The sequence below is a fragment of the Bison bison genome, unplaced genomic scaffold (assembly GCF_000754665.1).
Source record: "Bison bison bison isolate TAMUID 2011002044 unplaced genomic scaffold, Bison_UMD1.0 scf7180017864194, whole genome shotgun sequence".
Lineage (NCBI taxonomy): Eukaryota > Metazoa > Chordata > Mammalia > Artiodactyla > Bovidae > Bison > Bison bison.
The window spans coordinates 1,567,340-1,586,889 of NW_011494766.1; the positions used below are offsets into that span (position 1 = coordinate 1,567,340).

The 19,550-nt window shown below is 45.8% G+C and overlaps 1 protein-coding gene across 1 annotated transcript in view; it reads left to right on the top strand.

Annotated features, from left to right (window-relative positions):
• ITPR1 (inositol 1,4,5-trisphosphate receptor, type 1) overlaps window positions 1–19,550 on the top strand; it is a 355,741-nt gene that overhangs the window by 231,162 nt on the left and 105,029 nt on the right. Inside the window, exons 40-41 of the mRNA XM_010844129.1 lie at window positions 11,335–11,467; window positions 13,577–13,767. Coding sequence (XP_010842431.1) covers window positions 11,335–11,467; window positions 13,577–13,767 — 324 coding nt within the window. The remainder of the gene's footprint in view (window positions 1–11,334; window positions 11,468–13,576; window positions 13,768–19,550) is intronic.

Consider the following 19,550-nt stretch of genomic DNA (forward strand, 5'->3'; position numbering starts at 1 on the left):
CTAACCATCTCCTCCTCTGTCCCCGGCTTTTTCTCCTGCCTTCAATCTTTCCTAGCATCAGGGTCTTTTCTAATGAGTTGGCTCTTCACTTGAAGTGGCCAAAGTTTTGGAACTTCAGCTTCAGCATCAGTCCTTCCAATGAATATTCAGGGTTGACTTCTTTTAGGATTTGGATCATAAGAACATGGGGGTCACAAGAATATGTAGTTTAGGGACTTGGACCTGAGGAGGTCAGTTCACATCAGGCGAGGACCACTGCCCGTGAGCCTGTTAGTGACTCACCGCAATGGAAAAGCGAGATGGTTGCTCCCACTCCTTAAGGTGGCTGCAGCCCGCCTGTATCTGCCAGTATCGAGTCCTCGGCTTCTGCCACCATGCCACCAAGAGCTGCTTCTGCAAGCAAGGGAGACCCCTGTCAATAATAAAATTCAGCAGGGGGGCAAGGGGGAGAGAGAAACAGAGAAACACGAGAATTATTCAGTTTCACCTTCAGGGGGCGTTCTCATGACGTCCAAACCAGAGTGGAGGTGTCCTACTTTTTTACATCGCTGTGAACTGCTGGGTTGGGCACCTGCCAACATTCAGGCGGCAGTTACATAAGAGCTTCTTTTTTTCCTGGAATTTAGGCTTGCTGCTGATGTGTGACCTTCAACAGTAATTGCCAATAAATGCAGCGGGGCTGTTTACTGTTAGACACTGGCAACCCTGGAGCAAGCGAGCTCAACTCAGAGCATAGAGAAGCTATTGCAGAATCTCGGGAAGTTTTTTTTGTTTTTTCCTTTCTTTTTCTTTTTAATGCTGAGATGATTCCATAATGATCGAAGTTGTATAATTCAATCAAGTCAGAATGATTTTCACTTTTGGGTTCAGTTCTGATGAACTTCTTCTGTAAAATATATGTGAAACTGCATCATCAGAGCCAAATAATGTCTATTTCTTGTTTCAAAAAGCCAGTGCCATTAGTAAGGGTATTATGCTAGCTGATGTGCAGATTCAAAGTGGTCCTGCTAAAATACTAGGTAACTTCTCTCTTTGCTCAGCTTTCTTTCAGGTGTTCTGTTCTCTTAATGTGGTTTACAAAGGCTTGTGAAAGGCAGGACCAAGCAAACATATTTGCAAACCCATTTGCTGTTTGTTTGTTTATTTTTTCCCTCCTCTGAGATGGAGTGGGTGAAAAGGGACTGAAGACTGATTCATGGCGTTGGAGATGATAAATTCTCTTTGCTGTGCTGAGAATTCGGTCCATCATACAGTCTTGTTTCTTTTGTTGCTGTTCTTTTTCTTGTTGCTTTAGGTATAAGGTTGGGTTGTTTATTTGATGTTCAGTCTCATTTCTTGAACTATCTTCAGCGTCTGCTAGGGGTGGTCCATGAAAGGAAGACATCTTATTTCAAAGGAAGATTCTAGAAGCCTAGGGGTAGGATTCTTATTGATGACATCAGGAAACAGAGAGTCTCAGTGGCTGTGTCGTGTGCTGGCCTGTATCGGGCACACACAGATGCCTGTGTGTATGTGTATACGGTATGTATGCATGCGAGTGTGTGCTCTTGTACACACACCACAGATAGGAACCCTGGGAAGCCTGCGGGCTTCTTTTTATTTAAGAATGACAAAGTATGATTTCCCTTCAGTTGTGGTAGAAATTTATCCCTGGGTAAAATGGTAGGTACAGTATGTGCAGAAAGTGAGCATTTCAACGTCTCCTGCATGAATCTACTTGCTACTCTAGTGCTGCAGTTAGGATAACCAGTTGGGATTCTCTGGCTTTCTGCTTCAAAGCCAGTCATTTGAAATCTTTTTTCCTATGAAGTTTGATCTTGCTAACCTTGTGTAAAAGCTCTGGGAAGACTTCAGATCCTAGAAAAACGTGAAGAGGCAACGGAGAGCGATAGTTAGTTTCTAAGTTCAAAACCAGACCGCATCAGCTCACTGCCCTGTCAACTGTTGGTCTGGAGAGACTTCACCTTGACTGGAGGGTCAGCACCTCAATATCCTGACTGATCCCGGGGTGAGGTGGTAAAAGACAAGACGTGGGAAATGCAGGCATACTCTTTTTCTCAGAACAGTCTCCATTACTGTATGGTCACTGAGCATGATCTTTCATGTTAGCAAAAAAAGTTACTTTGATAATAAAAATGTGCCGAGAAAATCAGTTCATTCATTTACGAGAACTATCCTTTGCTTTGGGTAGTAGGTATATGTGTTTATGTAGCTTCTGTAGTTATGATTTGAACATATATGGCTTATTAATATGCTTATTTTTTTCCAAATTGTGGATGACTGCCTTAAAAGAGCCAATCCTCCCAGAAATACAGCTGAAGTCCTCTTAGGAGGAAGTGCTAATAGAGACCGTTGGTTATTTTGCCAAATCATATGCCAAGCTTGGTTTGGCCTTTCCCATGCCTGAAATCATTCTGTGTTCTATTGGGTTGTCTTATTTAGGGAACTTAGCTGTTTGATGTTACGGAATAAAGTTTACTGAAAATATACCAAGCATAACTTAATGTTTTAGCTGGAAGGAATCCTTATAATACCTGCTCCAGTCTCCTTGAACTACAGGTCAGGCGGTGGAAGCCCAGACAGGTTCAGTGACTGGCTGAAGGTCATACAGCACCAGTCCCTGCATGAGCCGCCATCAGGCAATACCCATCCATTGTTCTTGGTTTTTCCTTTCTTTTTTATGAGTGGATGACATTAAAAAATTGTCCTCCTGTATAAATAGTGGTTCTTGAAGAAGAAAAAATTTTCTATTGTCTCAGAGGTCTTCCTGTAACGTTCTAGGAGAAAAGGTCATTAATCTTAATTTTCGTTTCAAAAATTAAACACCAATATGACAGCAGTTTAGGGAGGCAGTTGAGTACCGGTCCAATCATAAAACATACCAGAAACCACTGATCTCTTGAGTGCTTAAGAAACAATTCTGTGAACATTCTGAAAGAATTCAAGATGCTTCTTTGGACATAAGGGATATCAAACAAGAGAATTTTAAAAAGACACACGAGTTCCACTCCGTCTTGTTCTTTAACTATTATTTTGATTGGCAAGGCAGTAAGAGGGTAGCTGTGTGGCTTCCTATAGTAAATCCGTGTCTGTAATCCTTTTGTTCTGATCATATAGAATCGGTATGAAGGATATGTTGATGGAATGTGGCCAAAGCTGACTGTAAATGATAGTACTTTTCTCCATCTGTGTCTCCGACTGCTCCAAAGCGCATGGGAACTTGCCTTCATTCTTCTTTTCCTCGTGTGTCCTTTTTGCACGAAGGGCAGATGGTACATGTGTGTGCACAACTTTACTTCTTCAGCCTAAAGCCTACAGAACGCAGGGGTGGGGTTAAAACGCAGTCTTGGCTCATGATATCATTTATATTATCTGCAGAACACATTCCCCTGAGCTCTAGTTTTGTTTCCCTCACCACACTCAAGTCCTCTCTTAACACCCTGTGCCTCCCGACCCCAACAGGAAGCTAAACACACTGGAGAGAAAGTTGCTCCTTGAGGCAAGTGGAGCTGCACTTATGTCTGAGGGCTCTTCTGTCCAGAACTGAGTGAGCAACTCTCCACATCTGCCTGTTCGTCCTTCATAAAATAATTTAATCTTTGTGGTTGAAGGATCCCTTATATCTTTACTTCATTTTACCTGTTGGCAAATAGAGGGAAAAAAAAGAAATTATTAGGTTACAAAATAGCAGTCTTATATTAAGAGCATTTTTTCCATCTTGAGGGTCACACCATGAAAGGGGTATCAAGTGTTGAGCTGGGTTGTGAACCCACAAGATTTCCCAGCTCCCATCCCCACCCCACGCTTTTAGCACCTGCTCCAGCTCACCGCCGACAGCCGCACTCTGGCCTCGGGAGAGGTCTGTTGTGTCGCTGGAACCCCACCAAGGGAGGCCAAGGTCACTCAGTGGCAGTGTGAGCCTTGGCTTCACTCCACGGCCCCAGACCGCACCTTGAACCCGCCAGCCATGCCTGGTGTGTGACCACAGCCCAGGGCGGGGTCCGGCAGTTCCATCCGACATCCGTCTCCGCCCCGAGCACGTGCCCTTCGGTGGCCAGATTCGTGGTGCTGCCGTCACGTGGAGCTGTGGACTTTTTCAGCCACTACATGCATCCACTCCATGGCCAGTCCTTTCCCTCAGGGCCGTCATCTTGTCTCTCATTTATGGGTTGGACATAATGAAATTCAGAAGTCATCAGAGGTGTGGGGTGTCCATGTGGTATGGCAGGGGCGGAACTGGGAACCTAGTATCCCTGGAGCCCTGAGGGAAGTGTGCGGAGGGAGGAGAAACCAGCCGAGAAAGCTGCAGCCAGGAGCCTTCCTTTCTCCTCCCAGAGCCGCAGGAGGGGAGAGACGTTTTCAGTCCCTAAGCCAGAGGTGGGGTGTCACCCTCTGATGCAGGGCCAGGATATGGGGAAAGGAGAGGCTGGGAGGACGCACGTGCCCACTGGAGAAGCTCATCACGGGCAGGCAGTGGTGCAGACCTTGCAAGGGCTTTGAGCCCCCAGGAAGGGGAATGCACCAGAGGCCCCTGTGGTTATCATCCACCCATCCTCCCTTCCCTGAGCCCCCGGGGGCATGTGCTGGATCACTTTTCCTCTGTGGACAAACAGAACGTAGACGTGCAGTACCACTGACTTTGACATCTTTCATTACTTAAGACATAGCTCCTTCTTGATCAGTGCTAGGCTTTTTCTTTCTTTCATTTAGATGTGTTTCCACATCTCAGGCCAGTCGTCTCTCCCAGCGCAACCACGTTAAGTTCATTTTAGAAGTGAGGGTGTCTTCCACCCTCCGCAGCTGAAACCCCCTTCAGTGGGTGTGACAACCCAGTCGCCTCATCGTCAATTTTGTCCCCAAGTGTTGGTCTCTGGACTTCTTTGTGGTCACCAGATGCATGTGCTGTAACTAACCTGCTTCCTTTTACTCCCAACTAGCTTCCCCAGGCTCCGGATTCTGAGAACTCCACCGAGGTGTGTGTCACTCACCCGTATTTGCGATGCCAGCAAATACAGGCGCTTGTCATTGTTGCCGGTTGGGTGTGAACTGTTGTGGTGAAATGTCTGTCTCTTGGGACGGTGCAGGAGGGACGTGTCTAGCCTGGCTGGGATCTGATCATTGCTGTAATTGGGTGGCCCTTGGTGTAGAAAGTTCTGACAAACTTAAGCCACAGTGTCCTGCCGGTGAAGGCTCATGGACTCTGAAGGTTTTGCACAAAACCCTTCAAACTCCACCTTGGCCGAGAAACTCTGGACAGTCCAGACCTTTCTGCTATTACACAAAACAGAACTTTGGGTCCTGCGCAGAGAGGAAGCAGAGTTCAGGTTTGGGGTATCTGTGTTATCGTTTGGGTGACGCTGTTGATGAAGGAGTAGTTCACAGCAAACTGTCTCTGTTCTTCCTGTCGCTAGCTCAGCTTGCTAAATGCGGGACTAGAATTCATTAAGGCGTCTAAAGTTACCGAGAAGCTTTTTGTGGGAGGCATCCTTCCAAGGATCAAAATTTACTCTCCGAAACTGTTCTAGAATCACAGGAGTCAGAGCTAAAACGTGTGCTCAATCTGAAAGGAGATCTTAGAAATGAAACTGATGATCAAAGAGCTGAGTTCCAGTGGGCATGCTTTGTAATAATCAGTCCTCTAATATTCTAATCAGAGCTCTTCAGCACTGGTAGCCTTGATTAGAATGCTGTGGGCTGGGGCGAAATGTAGGTCTCACATGTGTGTTGGGAGTGTGTGCATTGACGTCCTCATGCATGTGCTGAGCAGTAATCTGTGGATGAGTCGTCCAAGGACATGCCCGGTTGCATCTTGCATTACACCCCCTTTTTGGGTTCATGTAAATGTACATAACGTTGAACTTCATTTTCATAATGTTTGCGAAAAATAATATTAACCAGACATTATTGGTCATGTGCCTGCTCGTTTCACATGGTGCTCTGGGGTTGGGGAAGGGCCAGTTGTTCAGTAGTAGCCAAGGTCATGAGCACTGGTGTCCGTCTGGGGAAAGCCACACTCAAGCCTGCGCTCCTTCCGTGTCAGTCCTCACTGCGTACGCGCTCTCTGTGTATTTCATTTGTGACCGATCCTGAAGATGAGGGTGTCTTAGTGTCATACTTAAATGGAATTTCTGCCTGCTTAGCAGGAGCTCGAACCGAGTCCACCGCTGAGGCAGCTGGAGGATCATAAAAGGGTACGTAGTCCTGGGAGCTGGGAGTGCCGACGCAGCTCCCCCCTCAGCCATGCGCTCTGGCGCGCACACGGACAGTTTTCGTTGTCGTCATTGTTGCAGCATTAATTGGCTCAGAACCAGTCACAGCCTTTTGTATAAATGAAACTAACTGATGGTTCTACGTATAATCTACCTCTTCACACACTGCTTCCAGCCAGTCCCCTAATAACAACTGAGTCACTTGTCACATCCTCTCTTCTTTTGCTGGGTTAGATTTTTCCTTATGTGTAGCCTTAAAAAAAATTTTTTTTGTGAGTAACTGGTGATCATTATGGATAATGTATAGTAAACAAAAAAGTATAATGGTAAAACTGTCCATAATTACACTGCCTGGCTATAAAGCTGCTGAAGATTTACTATTTCCTTTTACCCTCTTTTTCACACACGTGAGAATATGTGCCAACACACACACACACTTTCATTGTCATTGGGGTTCTTTTAAGTGTGCAACATTTGTTCCTTGCTTTTGTCACGTATCGGAGTATTTTCTTCCTTGAAAGTTAACAGCTGCCTAAAGTTCCCGCTGATTAACAAGTCTTTTGTAATATTTTCCTTCGAGGGAATGAACAAGTGTGTACACTAGTGGATAGACGCATAAAAGGGGAATTTCTAGGCCAAAGGGTCGAAACTGTCTTATAGTGCTAAACCATTTCCCAGAAGGCTACATATACCATCCGCATGCTGACTACTGATTGCGTGTAGTCAATGGAAAATACCAGATATCCTGGTTCTCTGGGTGTCTATCATGTGCCAGTCACTATGCTAAGACTTTTACACGCGTTCACAGCGTAAATGTTTATAAATGCTGACGGTGACCCAGTGACACAGCTTGCAGCCCCATTTCACAGATGAGGAAACTGAAACCCAGCGAGCTTGCATACCTTAGGCAAGTCATGGGGTTAGGAAGTGAGCAGTCATGACAAGAACTGCTGTGAAATTGTGGTCATCAGTGTCCTGGAGAATGTTCTCCTGGGCCACCTTTATTAAGCTCACAAGCTTTCAGTACCTGCAGAGTCCCATCGCTTCTTGGATCCTTTCATTTTTCTTGCAATGGTTCTTTCTCAAATAATAACCAAAGATGGGCTTCTAGGAAATTGATAGTCAGCCCTCCCACCTCCAGCTCCCAGTGCCTCCTGCCATTCATTGATCAGGGGTACCTTGCCTTCCTGCTTTTTCCACCCCTGCCTGTTCCTCAAGAGTTGTCCTGGGTCTTAGAAGTAGCCAGTAAAGGCACATAGCTGTCCCTTGTGCCCTAAGTTGGATGTTGCCCCAGGGCATGAGCTTTGGAATTAGAAACTGGGTCAAGCCTGCTTTTGCCAGGTGCTCACTGTATGATTTGGGGCACTTTTAACTCAGTTCCTCCTGCTGTAAAATGGGGACAAGAGTCTCCGCCCTTTCCTGCTCTCTGGACTCTTCTGCAGAGCCATGCACTAGAGGCACTTAGCAGCGTGGCTGGACTCTGAGAAGGGATGTTAATGACCCCAGTGGTCACCTTGCAGACTGAGATACGGCTGTGATTTGACAGAAAACAGGAGTAGGAAGAGGAAGGTATTTTTAAATCGAGGCACTGCCCTAGTGCTGACTAAGGTGTGAGAGGCTCACTGCTCATGTGAGAGGCTGATCTTTCCTAAAGCACCTGACTTTTTTAAGTGGCTGGAACCTTGGAGCCCAAAGGTCACCTCTCTGCTTTGCGGTCTTAACTCTCGGTGCCCTGTTCGATGCTGGGCTGTATATCTCCACACAGTTGATTAGTCACTAGTTTAATGGACACAATGAAACTCGTGACTTGCACGGCAGGAACTTGGTTTCTTGCCTCCACATCACTGACCTGCCATTTTCACCATTTTTCCCTGAAACTGAACTGCAAGCGAAACTTTGCCTTTCTTTTCTCAGTCTTGGGTAATCATGCGTGTGGAGTTTCTTACCATGACACAAACATCTGATATTTGTTTGCATACTGTAGGTGTAAACTGCTGGGGAAGAAAACTAGTCTTCTTTTTGGAAAAAAAAAAAAAAGGGCTGCATGACCAAATGTGAGAGCTGGAGAAGTGGTGTTGTTTGGGAAGTGACATTTTTTGCTTCTCTACAATCAGCTGTCTCAACCCGGTACTCTGTGAACAGCTTAGTGCTGTTGAGTAATTTATATTAAGATGATTAGGAATGCCTTTGTCTGTAGATTTTAATTTTTCCCGAATTAAACCACAAGCTCAGAAAAACAGAATTTGCCTTGAACCTAAGTTTTCACGCTAGGATTCACAACACTTTTAATGATGCTTATCCGTTTTCTGTCTGCCCCCGCTTTTTTAACCTAAAATTTTCAGTCTTTATTCTTTCAGAAAAGAAACAATTCTCATCTTGTTTTTTTTTTTTTTTTAAAGCCAACCCCACATGTTCTCTTTTCCCCTCTTGCCTTAAAATTTATTTACTTTTGGAGAGAAGATGAGGTACTTATGTGCCAAAAACCTTATAATTAAGGGGTAAGAATTAAAAGTTTGTGGAGTGGAGCATGTGTGTGTGCGTGTGTGTATGTTTCCATAATGAGCACATTTTATGATATTCTCTTATGGGGGAAAATGTACCATTTGATGCATCAGTTGCTATGGTAACCGCTAGGGTTTGTCTGTGCAAAGAGAGGCAAAATGGTAATGTGAGATCCCTTGGTAACTTCAGTTCGGCATCCAGGCTACACACATGTGAAGTTCCTGTTCCTGAAGTCCACGTGTTCCTGGAAGACACGTGCTTCCTTCCCCACCCACTGCCTCCTTGATTGCAGATTCACCAGGATCTCAATGATGAGACCCTCAAAACCTGGAGAAGCAAAAAATCTGAGCCAGTCCGGTCCTAGGTAGAATCCTAGGGTGAGGGCTCTGGTTGAGTCTTCCTTGACAAGTACATGTCTGTTGGCTGGTGATGGTCACTCAGCTATTGACCATTCAGCCCTGTGATCTTCCAGATTCTTGTCATGATGGAAACCTGGACTGTTCTCTGTGGCTGCAGCTCATTGGCCTCAGCCCAGTCATTTACTTCCCAGACAGTGTTCTTGTGGTGCCCCAGAGGATCTCATAGAAAACTGGGATGGTTTTCTAACCATCCCTCTTGGGAGAACTCAAAGTCTGTATCTTCTGAAAGAAACTCCAGTAGATGTATCATTGAGTTGAGAAAGGGACATGGTATTTAATGTTATATTCTATGTGGAGGTGATCTTGTCGTTCCTCCTTTACTTGACCATCCCTTTGACATCTGTGTTTCTTCTGTGAAGTCAGCCTTTTTAAATCACCGCTCTCGATGACTGTTTTGGAGAGTGTTAATATGTTTGTACTGGTGCAAAGTTATGTCCTTATACCAAAATATGGTTTTCTAAGCCATTAAAGGATATTATACTGAAAATATTTTATTTTGAAGGTATTTTTAAGGATCACAAGTAGCTTCTCCACTGAAAGTTCTCTCAGAATTTTGAATTTACTGATGGTCAAGGTACGAAGTGATATTCTTATCCTAATGAGAAGAATTCTGCTTTGTTTAACTCAGTGAGATGCATATTTGTGGATGGAATGGAGAGAAGAAAGATGAGATTTTTTTCATTTCTGAACTTTTTCTTTGAAAAATCAGGCTTGCCTCCCTGCTTCTCTCACTTTTCCTGTTTACCCCATCTCCCCACTTATCCCTTGAGTCTTTGACCAGCAGCATGAATTTAACCAAGGAGAAAAGCCAGCTGGGTCACCTTGGGACCTCGTATCATTTTGACAGTGGGACTGAGTTTTCAGCTTTGTCCTTCTTCCCCAGTCCTGCCTCCTCAGGGCACCCCTGGCCTCCACCATCCTCAGGACGTTCTGCTCCCTCCCATCTTGTCTTGTAAACACCTTCCTCGAAATCTCCAGACTTATTCTTGAAGCTTATTAACAAATCACTTTTAAGTTCTCCTGATTCTTGATACAGTCGTAGGTCTCTTCGATAGAACTCTGGAGTCTCTATTTCAGAGACCAGCTGTATTGCAACGCATCTTCCCTCTGCTAACTTCTCACTTAACCTCTCTCCGGGATGTGCCAGAGGAACTCCAGGACTTACTACCTTGTCCCTCAGAAACAGTCCAAGGAAATCTGTACAGCCTTTAACTGGTAAAAAGTTCCAGATTGGCGGGGTGGGGGTTAGGGGGGTAGTCCCTTAGCGAGCGAGACTGCCGTGGTATAGAGCTGAGAGTGAATCCTGCTGCTTTGCCAGTGTGCGAAGTATTTGGGAATAGATCAGAGTGGTTTCTTTGCTCTGTTTTGGTTGGAATTGTGGAAAGAGTTATTTTATCCCCTGCCCAGGATTCTTCTAATATTTATATTTTTTAAAAGTTTTTTTGTCATGGAAATGTTAAAAAATATCCCCAAAATACATGTTTTGAAGAGTTTTGAGAACCCTCATTCATAACTCAGATTCCATGACTATCAGCTCATGCCCACATTTATACCCAACTAGGCCCTTCCTCCCATATTCTTTAAAAGAAAATCTCAAATGTCATTTTCATCCATGCTGCTTTTTGTTGATTGACATGTCTGATATCTGCCAATAATTTATTTTCTGTTGCATTTATTTTCTTTACCATTTGGCTCATTGACTATTTCTGTAAGAAAGGCTTACTTTCAGCTTATGATTTGATTTATTACTCTGATATTGTAAGATCTTAGAACGGTTGGAAATAAGTCCTGTGGTTAGAGTAACATTTTCATATTGCTGTGTGGAAGTTGACCTGTAAATTTTTTAATTTGTCTGAATCCTACTGACTTACCTCAAAGAGACTTTTTTATTTGTTTTGTTTTGTTGTTTTATTAATCCTAGTTATCCTTCCAGATTCATATTCTATCTTTATCAGTGTGAGAGAGTACTTTCAGATATTTAATATTTTAGATTGATGCTTTTTTATGATCTGATTTCCTGAGAAAACATTGAAGAAGTTAACTTTAGAAGTTTCCAAGTGCTCTTATTAATAATTTATTTTTTCATGGAGACTGAGCCAATTATAACTGGGTACCCCTGTGTCTTTTTTTTTTTTTTTTTAATGTGAGTCACTCAGTTGTGCATTAAATTCAGAGCCTGATTTCATTATCCTGTTTGAATTAAGGGTGAGGCCCTCAGGCAGATTTTGGTCAACCGTTACTATGGAAACATCAGACCTTCGGGAAGAAGAGAGAGCCTCACGAGCTTTGGCAATGGCCCGCTGTCGCCAGGAGGACCCAGCAAGCCTGGGGGAGGAGGTAGGCCCCATGGTGTGCTAATGAGCTGCACGTGTGAACCGAGTGTGCCACTCCAAAGCTGCGTGTTTCTGCTTAGCAGGTTGAGACTCTAACAGATGCATTTGGGTTGCTAGTGTGTTATTTTAGCAACTTGTTTTGTCTTTGGTCTACCATCAAATTGGTATCTAAAAATGTCCACCTGCAATGTGATACTGGCTAAGGCTTTCCCTCTCTTTCCCATGCAGCAAACCTCTTGGGGATACTTGAAGGACTCCGTGAGCTTAACTTGATCGCACATTTTCTCGTGGTCATTCAGACTCATGTTTGCCCATAAGATGACGATGCTGTTGGCAGTAAGGAGGGCAAAAGCTATCTTTTATAACACGCGTACCAAGGCGAGGGCTTTCCCAAGCACTTTACCTCCTTCATCTCGTTTTCTCCTGTACGTTACCCACTCTCCGGCATTGACGAATGGAGGAAGGGGAGCTTGCTAGTGCCTGGGTGGTAACTTAAGGCAGGTGTGTCTAATCCTAGTGTCATGCTTTGTGCCTCCCCAAGCCTTAGGGGACTTTACATACACACGCGCGCACACACACACACACACACGCCTGTATTATTTTTGTTCAGTTGCGAACTCATGTCTGACTCTTGCAACCCCACGAACTGCATGCAGCACACCAGGCTTCCCTGTCCCTCACTATCTCCCAGAGTTTTCTCAAACTCATGTCTGTCAAGTCAGTGATGCCATTCAGCCATCTCATCCTCTGTCACTCCCTTCTCCTCCTGCCCTTGATCTTTCCCAGCATCAGGGTCTTTTCCAGTGAGTCGGCTGTCTTCATCAGGTGCATCCCTGTATGGGATTGTTTTAAAACACATCCCGAAAGGTGACCCAAAACATTGTAAGCACAGTGACAGGTAAAAGCTTCAAAAACATTGAATTCAACTGTGGGCGATGGTGTTGGTTTTAAGGGGGCTGTAGCTCCGTGCTCGAAGCACAAATGTGAGTTGCATGATTCCTAGTCTGTAGTGATGACTCTTGAGAATGTCTGGTCTTTGCTGGGTTCTGCTCATAGCACAGAAACACTTGGTGCTTAATAAATTAATCCCAGCAACCTCTGGGGAGGAATCTTGGGCTTCTCGCCAAATGAAAATGTGGAGCAGATCTGCTCCCAGAGAACCCCAGAAACAGATCTTAGCTTCTCATCCAGAAGTTCCCAGTGATTGTCGAGCAGCTGTTTCCCCTACAACGTCTCAAAACTATTTGTCTTTAAGAAGCTGTCAGAGAAAAGACGTGACACCCAATGTCCACCTTGGATGACAGATGCAATAGATTGTAGGCAGTCAAGGACAGGCAACGTAAAGGAGGTGGCATTTGAGTTGACCCCTGCAGGGAAGGACTGATGGTTTTCTGTTCTTCAGAAAATGACTGCCCCATTTCCCCATGTCCATTAGTATTTCAATTTTTGCGAATAATAATGTGAAGTTCTCAAGCTTTCTAAATCCAGTTGGAATCTGTTCCACTAAGTGGCATAGGCCATCTCTTCCTAAGTATATTCATCTGAAGCTCAATGAGGTGAACTTTTTTTGGTTCATTCCCCTACCCCCAGCTCCTGACTCCATGCCAAGCTCTGAGTCAATAGTGAATGAATGAATAAATGAACAGATGGAAATTATGTGAAAGGATGAGTTTGGGGCCAGGCTGGGTTTCTTAAAAAGAGGGCTAAAGTGATCAGTATAGGCTATGCTTCTTAAGAGTGCTTAAGTTCAGTTTGTCTCTTAAAATTGGATTGATTCTTAATTCTGGCCCAGGTCATTGTATTTTGATGTAAGGGAGAGTCTTGGCTGGATGGCTTTAGGTCTTTTGCTCAAAATGTATTACTCTTCCTTCATCCTATCTGTCTGCATTCAAGTTACATCTCTATTACTTCCCAGCTGTGCTGGGTGTTGTTGGACAAGTGACTTCATCTTGATGTTAATAATGAGTTACCTGCCTTGTGGGCTTGTTAAAAAGGTCCAGAGAGATAGTATCATTAAACTGTTGAGTGCATAAAATGTTGGTATGCAGTAAGTATGCAATAAATGTTAGCTGCTCTGATTGAGGTTAATAAGGGCAATGTTGCGTCTTTCCAGGGGGAGGTTCCGGATCCAGCCCCATGAGCAGGGGTGAAATGAGCCTGGCCGAGGTTCAGTGCCACCTTGACAAGGAGGGGGCCTCCAACCTGGTCATTGACCTCATCATGAACGCATCCAGTGACCGAGTGTTCCATGAAAGCATTCTTCTAGCCATCGCCCTGCTGGAAGGAGGCAACACCACCATACAGGTAGGAGGCGGCGTGGCTGCCAGGTAACGTCCCTGGAGGCTCTGTTCCGGGAGCCAGAGATGGGTGGCGCTGAGACTGGTGTACAAGAGAGCTCCTTCTTAGGGCACAAACTTCTGTTGTTCTGAATAAGCGAATTCTGTTGCTCCTTTGCTGTGGTCATTCAGTCATTATTCAGACTTGCTTCTAATACATGGATTACATTCCGAAATGGATAAAATGCTGAGGATGTGCAAAGAAAATTGGCCTGGGATTTGGCGCATCATAGGTAATCCATAAATGTGTGTTCAATGAATGATTGAATGCATTATATTTAGTTTGTAATCCAAGATCATAGAGGATCCCATAACCAGATGACCAGAAGGAGCCTGAACTATGTGTATTTATCCATGAATCTTGCAGCTCTTGCTGTGTATTTATCTTATAAATGAAAAGCTCAATAAAACTGAACCAATTTGAACTAATACGTGCAAAGAGGGGAAAGCCAGGCTAGGTTAGTCAGACATAAATGGATGGCTTTTTGTTGGCTGGTGATGATACATATTTTAAAATAATAATGAGTAGAATTCTTAGGCAAAGTCCTTAAAGAAGCAATTTTAATAATATATACATAATTTTCATATAGACATGGCAGTGAAGATGATTCTTTTAAATATTTTAAAATATTTGTAATACTCCCTTCTTCATACACTCTTCATTCTTTATTGGCTCCGAATAAGGGTTTACTTAGCTCTGTGTGTGTGTGTGTGTGTGTGTACATACATACACACACACACATCTTGATAATAGCCTTTGATTGAGATTTAATGTATATACTCACAAAATTCCCTCTTATGTATATATTTGACTTGGCTTTATATTTTTGGTCTTGAATTTAAATTCAGAATCTGGATTAATGAAGTTTGGGTCCTTTGTGCAAATGTATCAAGGGCTTTTCTTCTCATGGGCCTGAGACCGGGTGCCTGGGTCTCAGCCCGGCGCCCTGTGCCCACGTGGCAGCTGTGGCCGCCCCGTCTGCTCACCCTCCAGCCCCACCGTCCCCAGCACACACTTGGGAAGTTCATTCTACGTGCTGCCCTCAGCTGAGGTTTGTACTGCGGGAGGGTCCGCTGCGTGGGCACCTGTGACCTGTGGGGTTGCCGTTTGAGTCTGTCCCACGTGAGTCTGGCTGTGCACCCACGGGCAGGTCCTGTGGGTCCCCTGGTCTTGAGGATTTGTGCACCCACTGCCGTGGTCCTGCTGGCTGGGTGCTTGTGTGGCGTGGGAGCAGGGCTGCAGCACTCCTGGTCTCTGAACCATGTCATTTCCAGGGACTGGAGCAGTCAAACTAGACATTTACTGAGCACTTGCTGTGTGCATGGTTCTCCTCTAGCGACTCCCGGGCCGTGGTTTCCAGACACTGGGGCCAGTCAGTCTCTGAGAATTTTCTCCAGGCACAGGCAAGTGTGGAAACGAGGGCAGCATGGTCAGTTTCATAAATCAAATGCATGAGTTTGAAGGACCATCTGACCAGTTTATTCTGAGGTTATATCCTGTCCAATTTATTTTAAGCTCTGATGTCTTTTCTCGGATGAAGTGGTGTTGATAGTGGTGTTTTTTTCTACTGGCCACATCAGAAGTTGGAAACCCTAGGTTATTCCATCCCCTCCTAAAAAGCAAAAAAAAAAAAAAAACAACGCTGTGCTAATTTGCTAATCCTGGAAGGTCAGTCTTCAAGCAGTTGAAATCTCGCAAGGGTATAAGACTTAAAATCCTTGCACATAGGAAGAATGGCGTGTGGTGCCATCCAGGAGGCGGGAAGGATACTACAGAGCTCGCCCCGCCCCAGAAAGAAGTAGCTACAGCTATGTAAGGGGTTGGTGAAAGACTTTTGCATGACCTGGTCTCTGTTGGATGGGTGTGGGTCTGAAAGTTGGAAATTGCACCAGGAGCTTGGGTGCGGGAGGCTGGGTCACAGGCATGGCAAGGAGGCCCAGTGGTGCACACGTGGTCGTGCACTCACGGGACAAGGCTGGGTCCTTCGGAGCAGCCGAGTTGGTGGAAGAGACAGGGCTGGGGGATATATTGGGGTCAGGCAGCCCCTCAAGGGGCCTCAGAGCTGTAACGAAGGACTACAAATCTGACAGATAAATTGAGCAAAGCAGAGTCTAGAAGGAATCTAATAATTTAAAAGTTAATCAGAAGTTATTTGGAGAGAGCTAATGAAACCCTGAAATCAAAATGAATGTGTGGTAGACTTTGTCATATCGCAAGAGAGGATATGTTTTAGGAGGTGCATAAGGGGATATTCCGGGGTGTTGGAGATGTTCTCTGGTGTAGTTTACCTGTGCTGGTTATGTGGGTATAAGTCTATTCTAACAGAACTGGTGTGCTTTCCTAGCCAAAGTTCTACCTCAGTAGAAAAGAAAAAATGGGGAGAAAAAGTACCCTCAGCCTAGTGAGGACAGGATGTCGTGAATGGAGACTCGGCACCTTCCCGTCTCACACCTGGCACCTTGGACTCATATATAGCTAATGCCTGTTGGCCGACGTGTTGCTGAGGGGATGCTAGAAGTGAGAAGGTCAGAGGGTCCCTGCCCCCATTGGCTCTGGGGTTTTTTTTACTGAGTCTAGATGACAAGACACCATTAAGTAAGGAACAAGGAAGCCGGGGGAGGGCTCGAGGGGCTGAGCCTGGCTGGCCTGGCAAAGTCTTGAGTTACTGGCGAGCTGCCGTGTTTTTCACAGTGTACCCCTGATGGTGATGGCAAGACACACAGAAGCTATTTCTCCTTCAAGTTCTTTATCTTGTAAAGTAATTATGAATATTAGTTACATGTTTTCACACATTCATTACTCATATGCTCAGGCTCCAGATGAAATGCCACGATGGAGTTCCAGGACCAGCCTCTGAGGGAGTCAGGCCGCTGTCTCTTGGAGGAGCTGCCAGTATGCTCATGGGCGGGTGGGCCTGGATGGGGTGACCTGCAAGCCCCCCGCCAGGAGCGGGGGCATAGTACTCAGCATACGCTGGTTCTCCCCTCATCCCATCTCCCTCTCCTTCTGCGATCTCAGGGGTTGCTGGGAAAATCTCACTCACCGCCTCATTAGAAATCTGGGGCCCCGGGAAAACTGATTCTAGCCTGGAACTGACTTGTGAGATGCCCCCCGCACCCCGCCCCCCCTTGTGAGCTCTGAGCTTCTCTTTCTCTGGAGAGAATAATCTGGAATTCAGGTTGTTTGGGGCCAGCTGCGGACAGACACCCTGGAGCCCCTGGGGGAGTGATTTCAGTTTCATCTTGCTTTGGAGAAGCTGATTCAGAGTAGTCAGTGAGCAGCTGGGAAGTTTGTGTGAGGGGGGCTTGGGCTGCAGTGGTGACTGTTAATGATTGCCGAGGGCTGTCAGCCGTGACCGGCAGGTGGCTTCCAGCTGGAGCTCACTGCCCGCCTCCGGCTCTTCCCATGCACCACACCGAGTCCCCGTCCCAGGAGGGGGAGTCGGGCTGTGGTCAGGTGGGCTCCCCTGGATGCGTGCTTCTCAGTGACAGGTGGTGGACAGGGCAGTCACAGGGGAGCGTGCAGGGCTGTCCAAGAAGACCGCTGCAGAAGAGCTCTTACCTTGACCAGCGTCTCTTCCCAGGCTAGCTTCACATGGAGAAGAAGGGGAGGGAGACCCACTTTCCGAAAGTCTAGTTCATGTGGGGTTAGGACGGTCATCCCTGGCCTTGTGTCCTCTGTCTATCAAGCATGAGACACATACGCAGGTGGACTCCTGGCTTCCTTATTGCTTTGGATCGAGATTTTTTTTTTTTTTTTTGAGCAATTTAGATATTTTCTTAAAATCCAGCAGTGATGACTGGCTGGCTCCATTTCTGAACTCTTTTCTTCCCTGACTTGTGAAAATAATGATTTTAAAGTATGGTGATTGGATCAACTGTGGTACACCCTTGCAACAGATTCCTACTCAGCAATAAAAGGGAATGAACTGTTGATAAATGGGATTACGTAGGTATACCTCAGAGGCCTTGTGCTAAGCGAAAGACGCCAGTGGCAGAGGTGACGTCCTGGGTGGTTCTGTGTACATGATATTCTCAAAGGACAAGGCTGTGGTGCGGGAGAACAGAGGAGTGCTTGCCAGCAAAGGGCGGAGCAGAGACTCTGACTTTAAGGGAACAGCTCAAAGGAACTTTTTGGTGATGCCACTCTTGTGTGTCCTGCGCTGGACACACAGATCTATACATGTTTGAAAATGTGTAGAACTGCACACTAAAAAAGCCAGCGTGACCATTAAAAAAAAAATGAAGTAAAAACCATGATGACGACAGTGACCAGCATTTATTAAGGGTTTCCTGTGGACCGTGAACCATGCTTCAGTGTTTTCTCATCTACCATCCCATTTAATCCTCACAGTCTCCCTAGGAGGTAGGTGCCTGATTATCTCTTTTTTTTAGATGAGGAAACTAAAGGCCTGAAGGGTAAAGAACTTGCCCCTCAGACAAGCAGTAAGTAGCAGAGCCAAGACTGGCATCAAGTCATTTTTAGGGCCTGAACTTGGAATGCTTGGTACTGCCATGTTCTACTGGTTCAAACCAGCCGTGAGACCAGCCCAGCTCCACAGAGAAGGCAAAAGGGTTGCACCTCTTGCTGTGAGTTGACCACATGCACTAAGAGAGGGAGCTGTGGAGGCCCATTTGGGCTCCTGGCCCCCCAACAGCCCTGGTTTCATTAGGTGACCACCTACCAGGGGTCAGTCTAGCCCCTGAGTTGGGTGCTGCAGCTACAGAAAAGAGGCAGCATTGTCTCTGCAGTGGAGGAGCTCAGTTCTCCCTGCAAGTTCAGTCCCATTTCTGCAGAAGTGTCAACTCCTGACCTTCCCCTTTTGATGGTGTATGAAATTCACCCTTGTACTGAGGATGGGTCACGGGGGACCAGAGTTCTTCAGAAGCTCTAAACGTCATTGTTCAGACCTCAGTGAACTCAGTTTATGGTAATTCAAAACTAAGGACCTAGCTGCCTGCTAGGAACCCTGACAGGGAGAATTTGCTCTCTTGTTCTGAAACCTTGTAATCATCATTTAAGTCCTGAAGTGCCCCAAAGCTGAATCAGGAGGGTAGTTCCTGGCCTGGCATAATGGGCTCCGAGTCTTCCAATATCTTCTGTTCCTGCCCTGGCTTCTCTGATGGTAATAATGTCTGAAGATAACGTCTCCAAAACTACTACCTGGGTGCCATCAGAGTGGCTCAGGCTTCACAGCAAACCCTCTGCTCACAGGCAGTGGTGCCCTGCCCTGGGGTTCTCCAGGGACGGGTGACACCGGGGAGCCCTGGAATCAAGCTTCTCTTTAAGAGAAGCTCCTTCTGTTCTTCCTGCCCTCACTCGTGCCACCTTGCTTCCTGCCAGCCCCCAGAAGAAATCTTCCCTGCTTGATGTTTTGTAAGCGAGTGGGAAACTATGAAATAAGCATTTGCTTATGAATTAATTTTTGGCACACGCGGGACTCAGCAGGTCTCATGGCACCCGCATATCCGTCCTTCGAGTCCTTGCCAGTTTCTGTGTTCCTTCCTCCTGAGATGTTCCCACCAGCACCGGAGGGTGCTCCCCCACTTCCTTTTCCCTGAGGGAGGGCGGAGGCTGGCCTCACCTGGGGAGCAGGAGGAGGAATCTTAGAGCACACCCAGTGTTTGGGGTTTTTTTTTTTTTTCCAAGCACATGCAGATGTTCGGGGATCTATGTGCTAACATGACCATAGAAAACCCCACAGCAAATAAACAGGACAGATCAAAAAAAATTTTTTTTTTTTTTGCTTA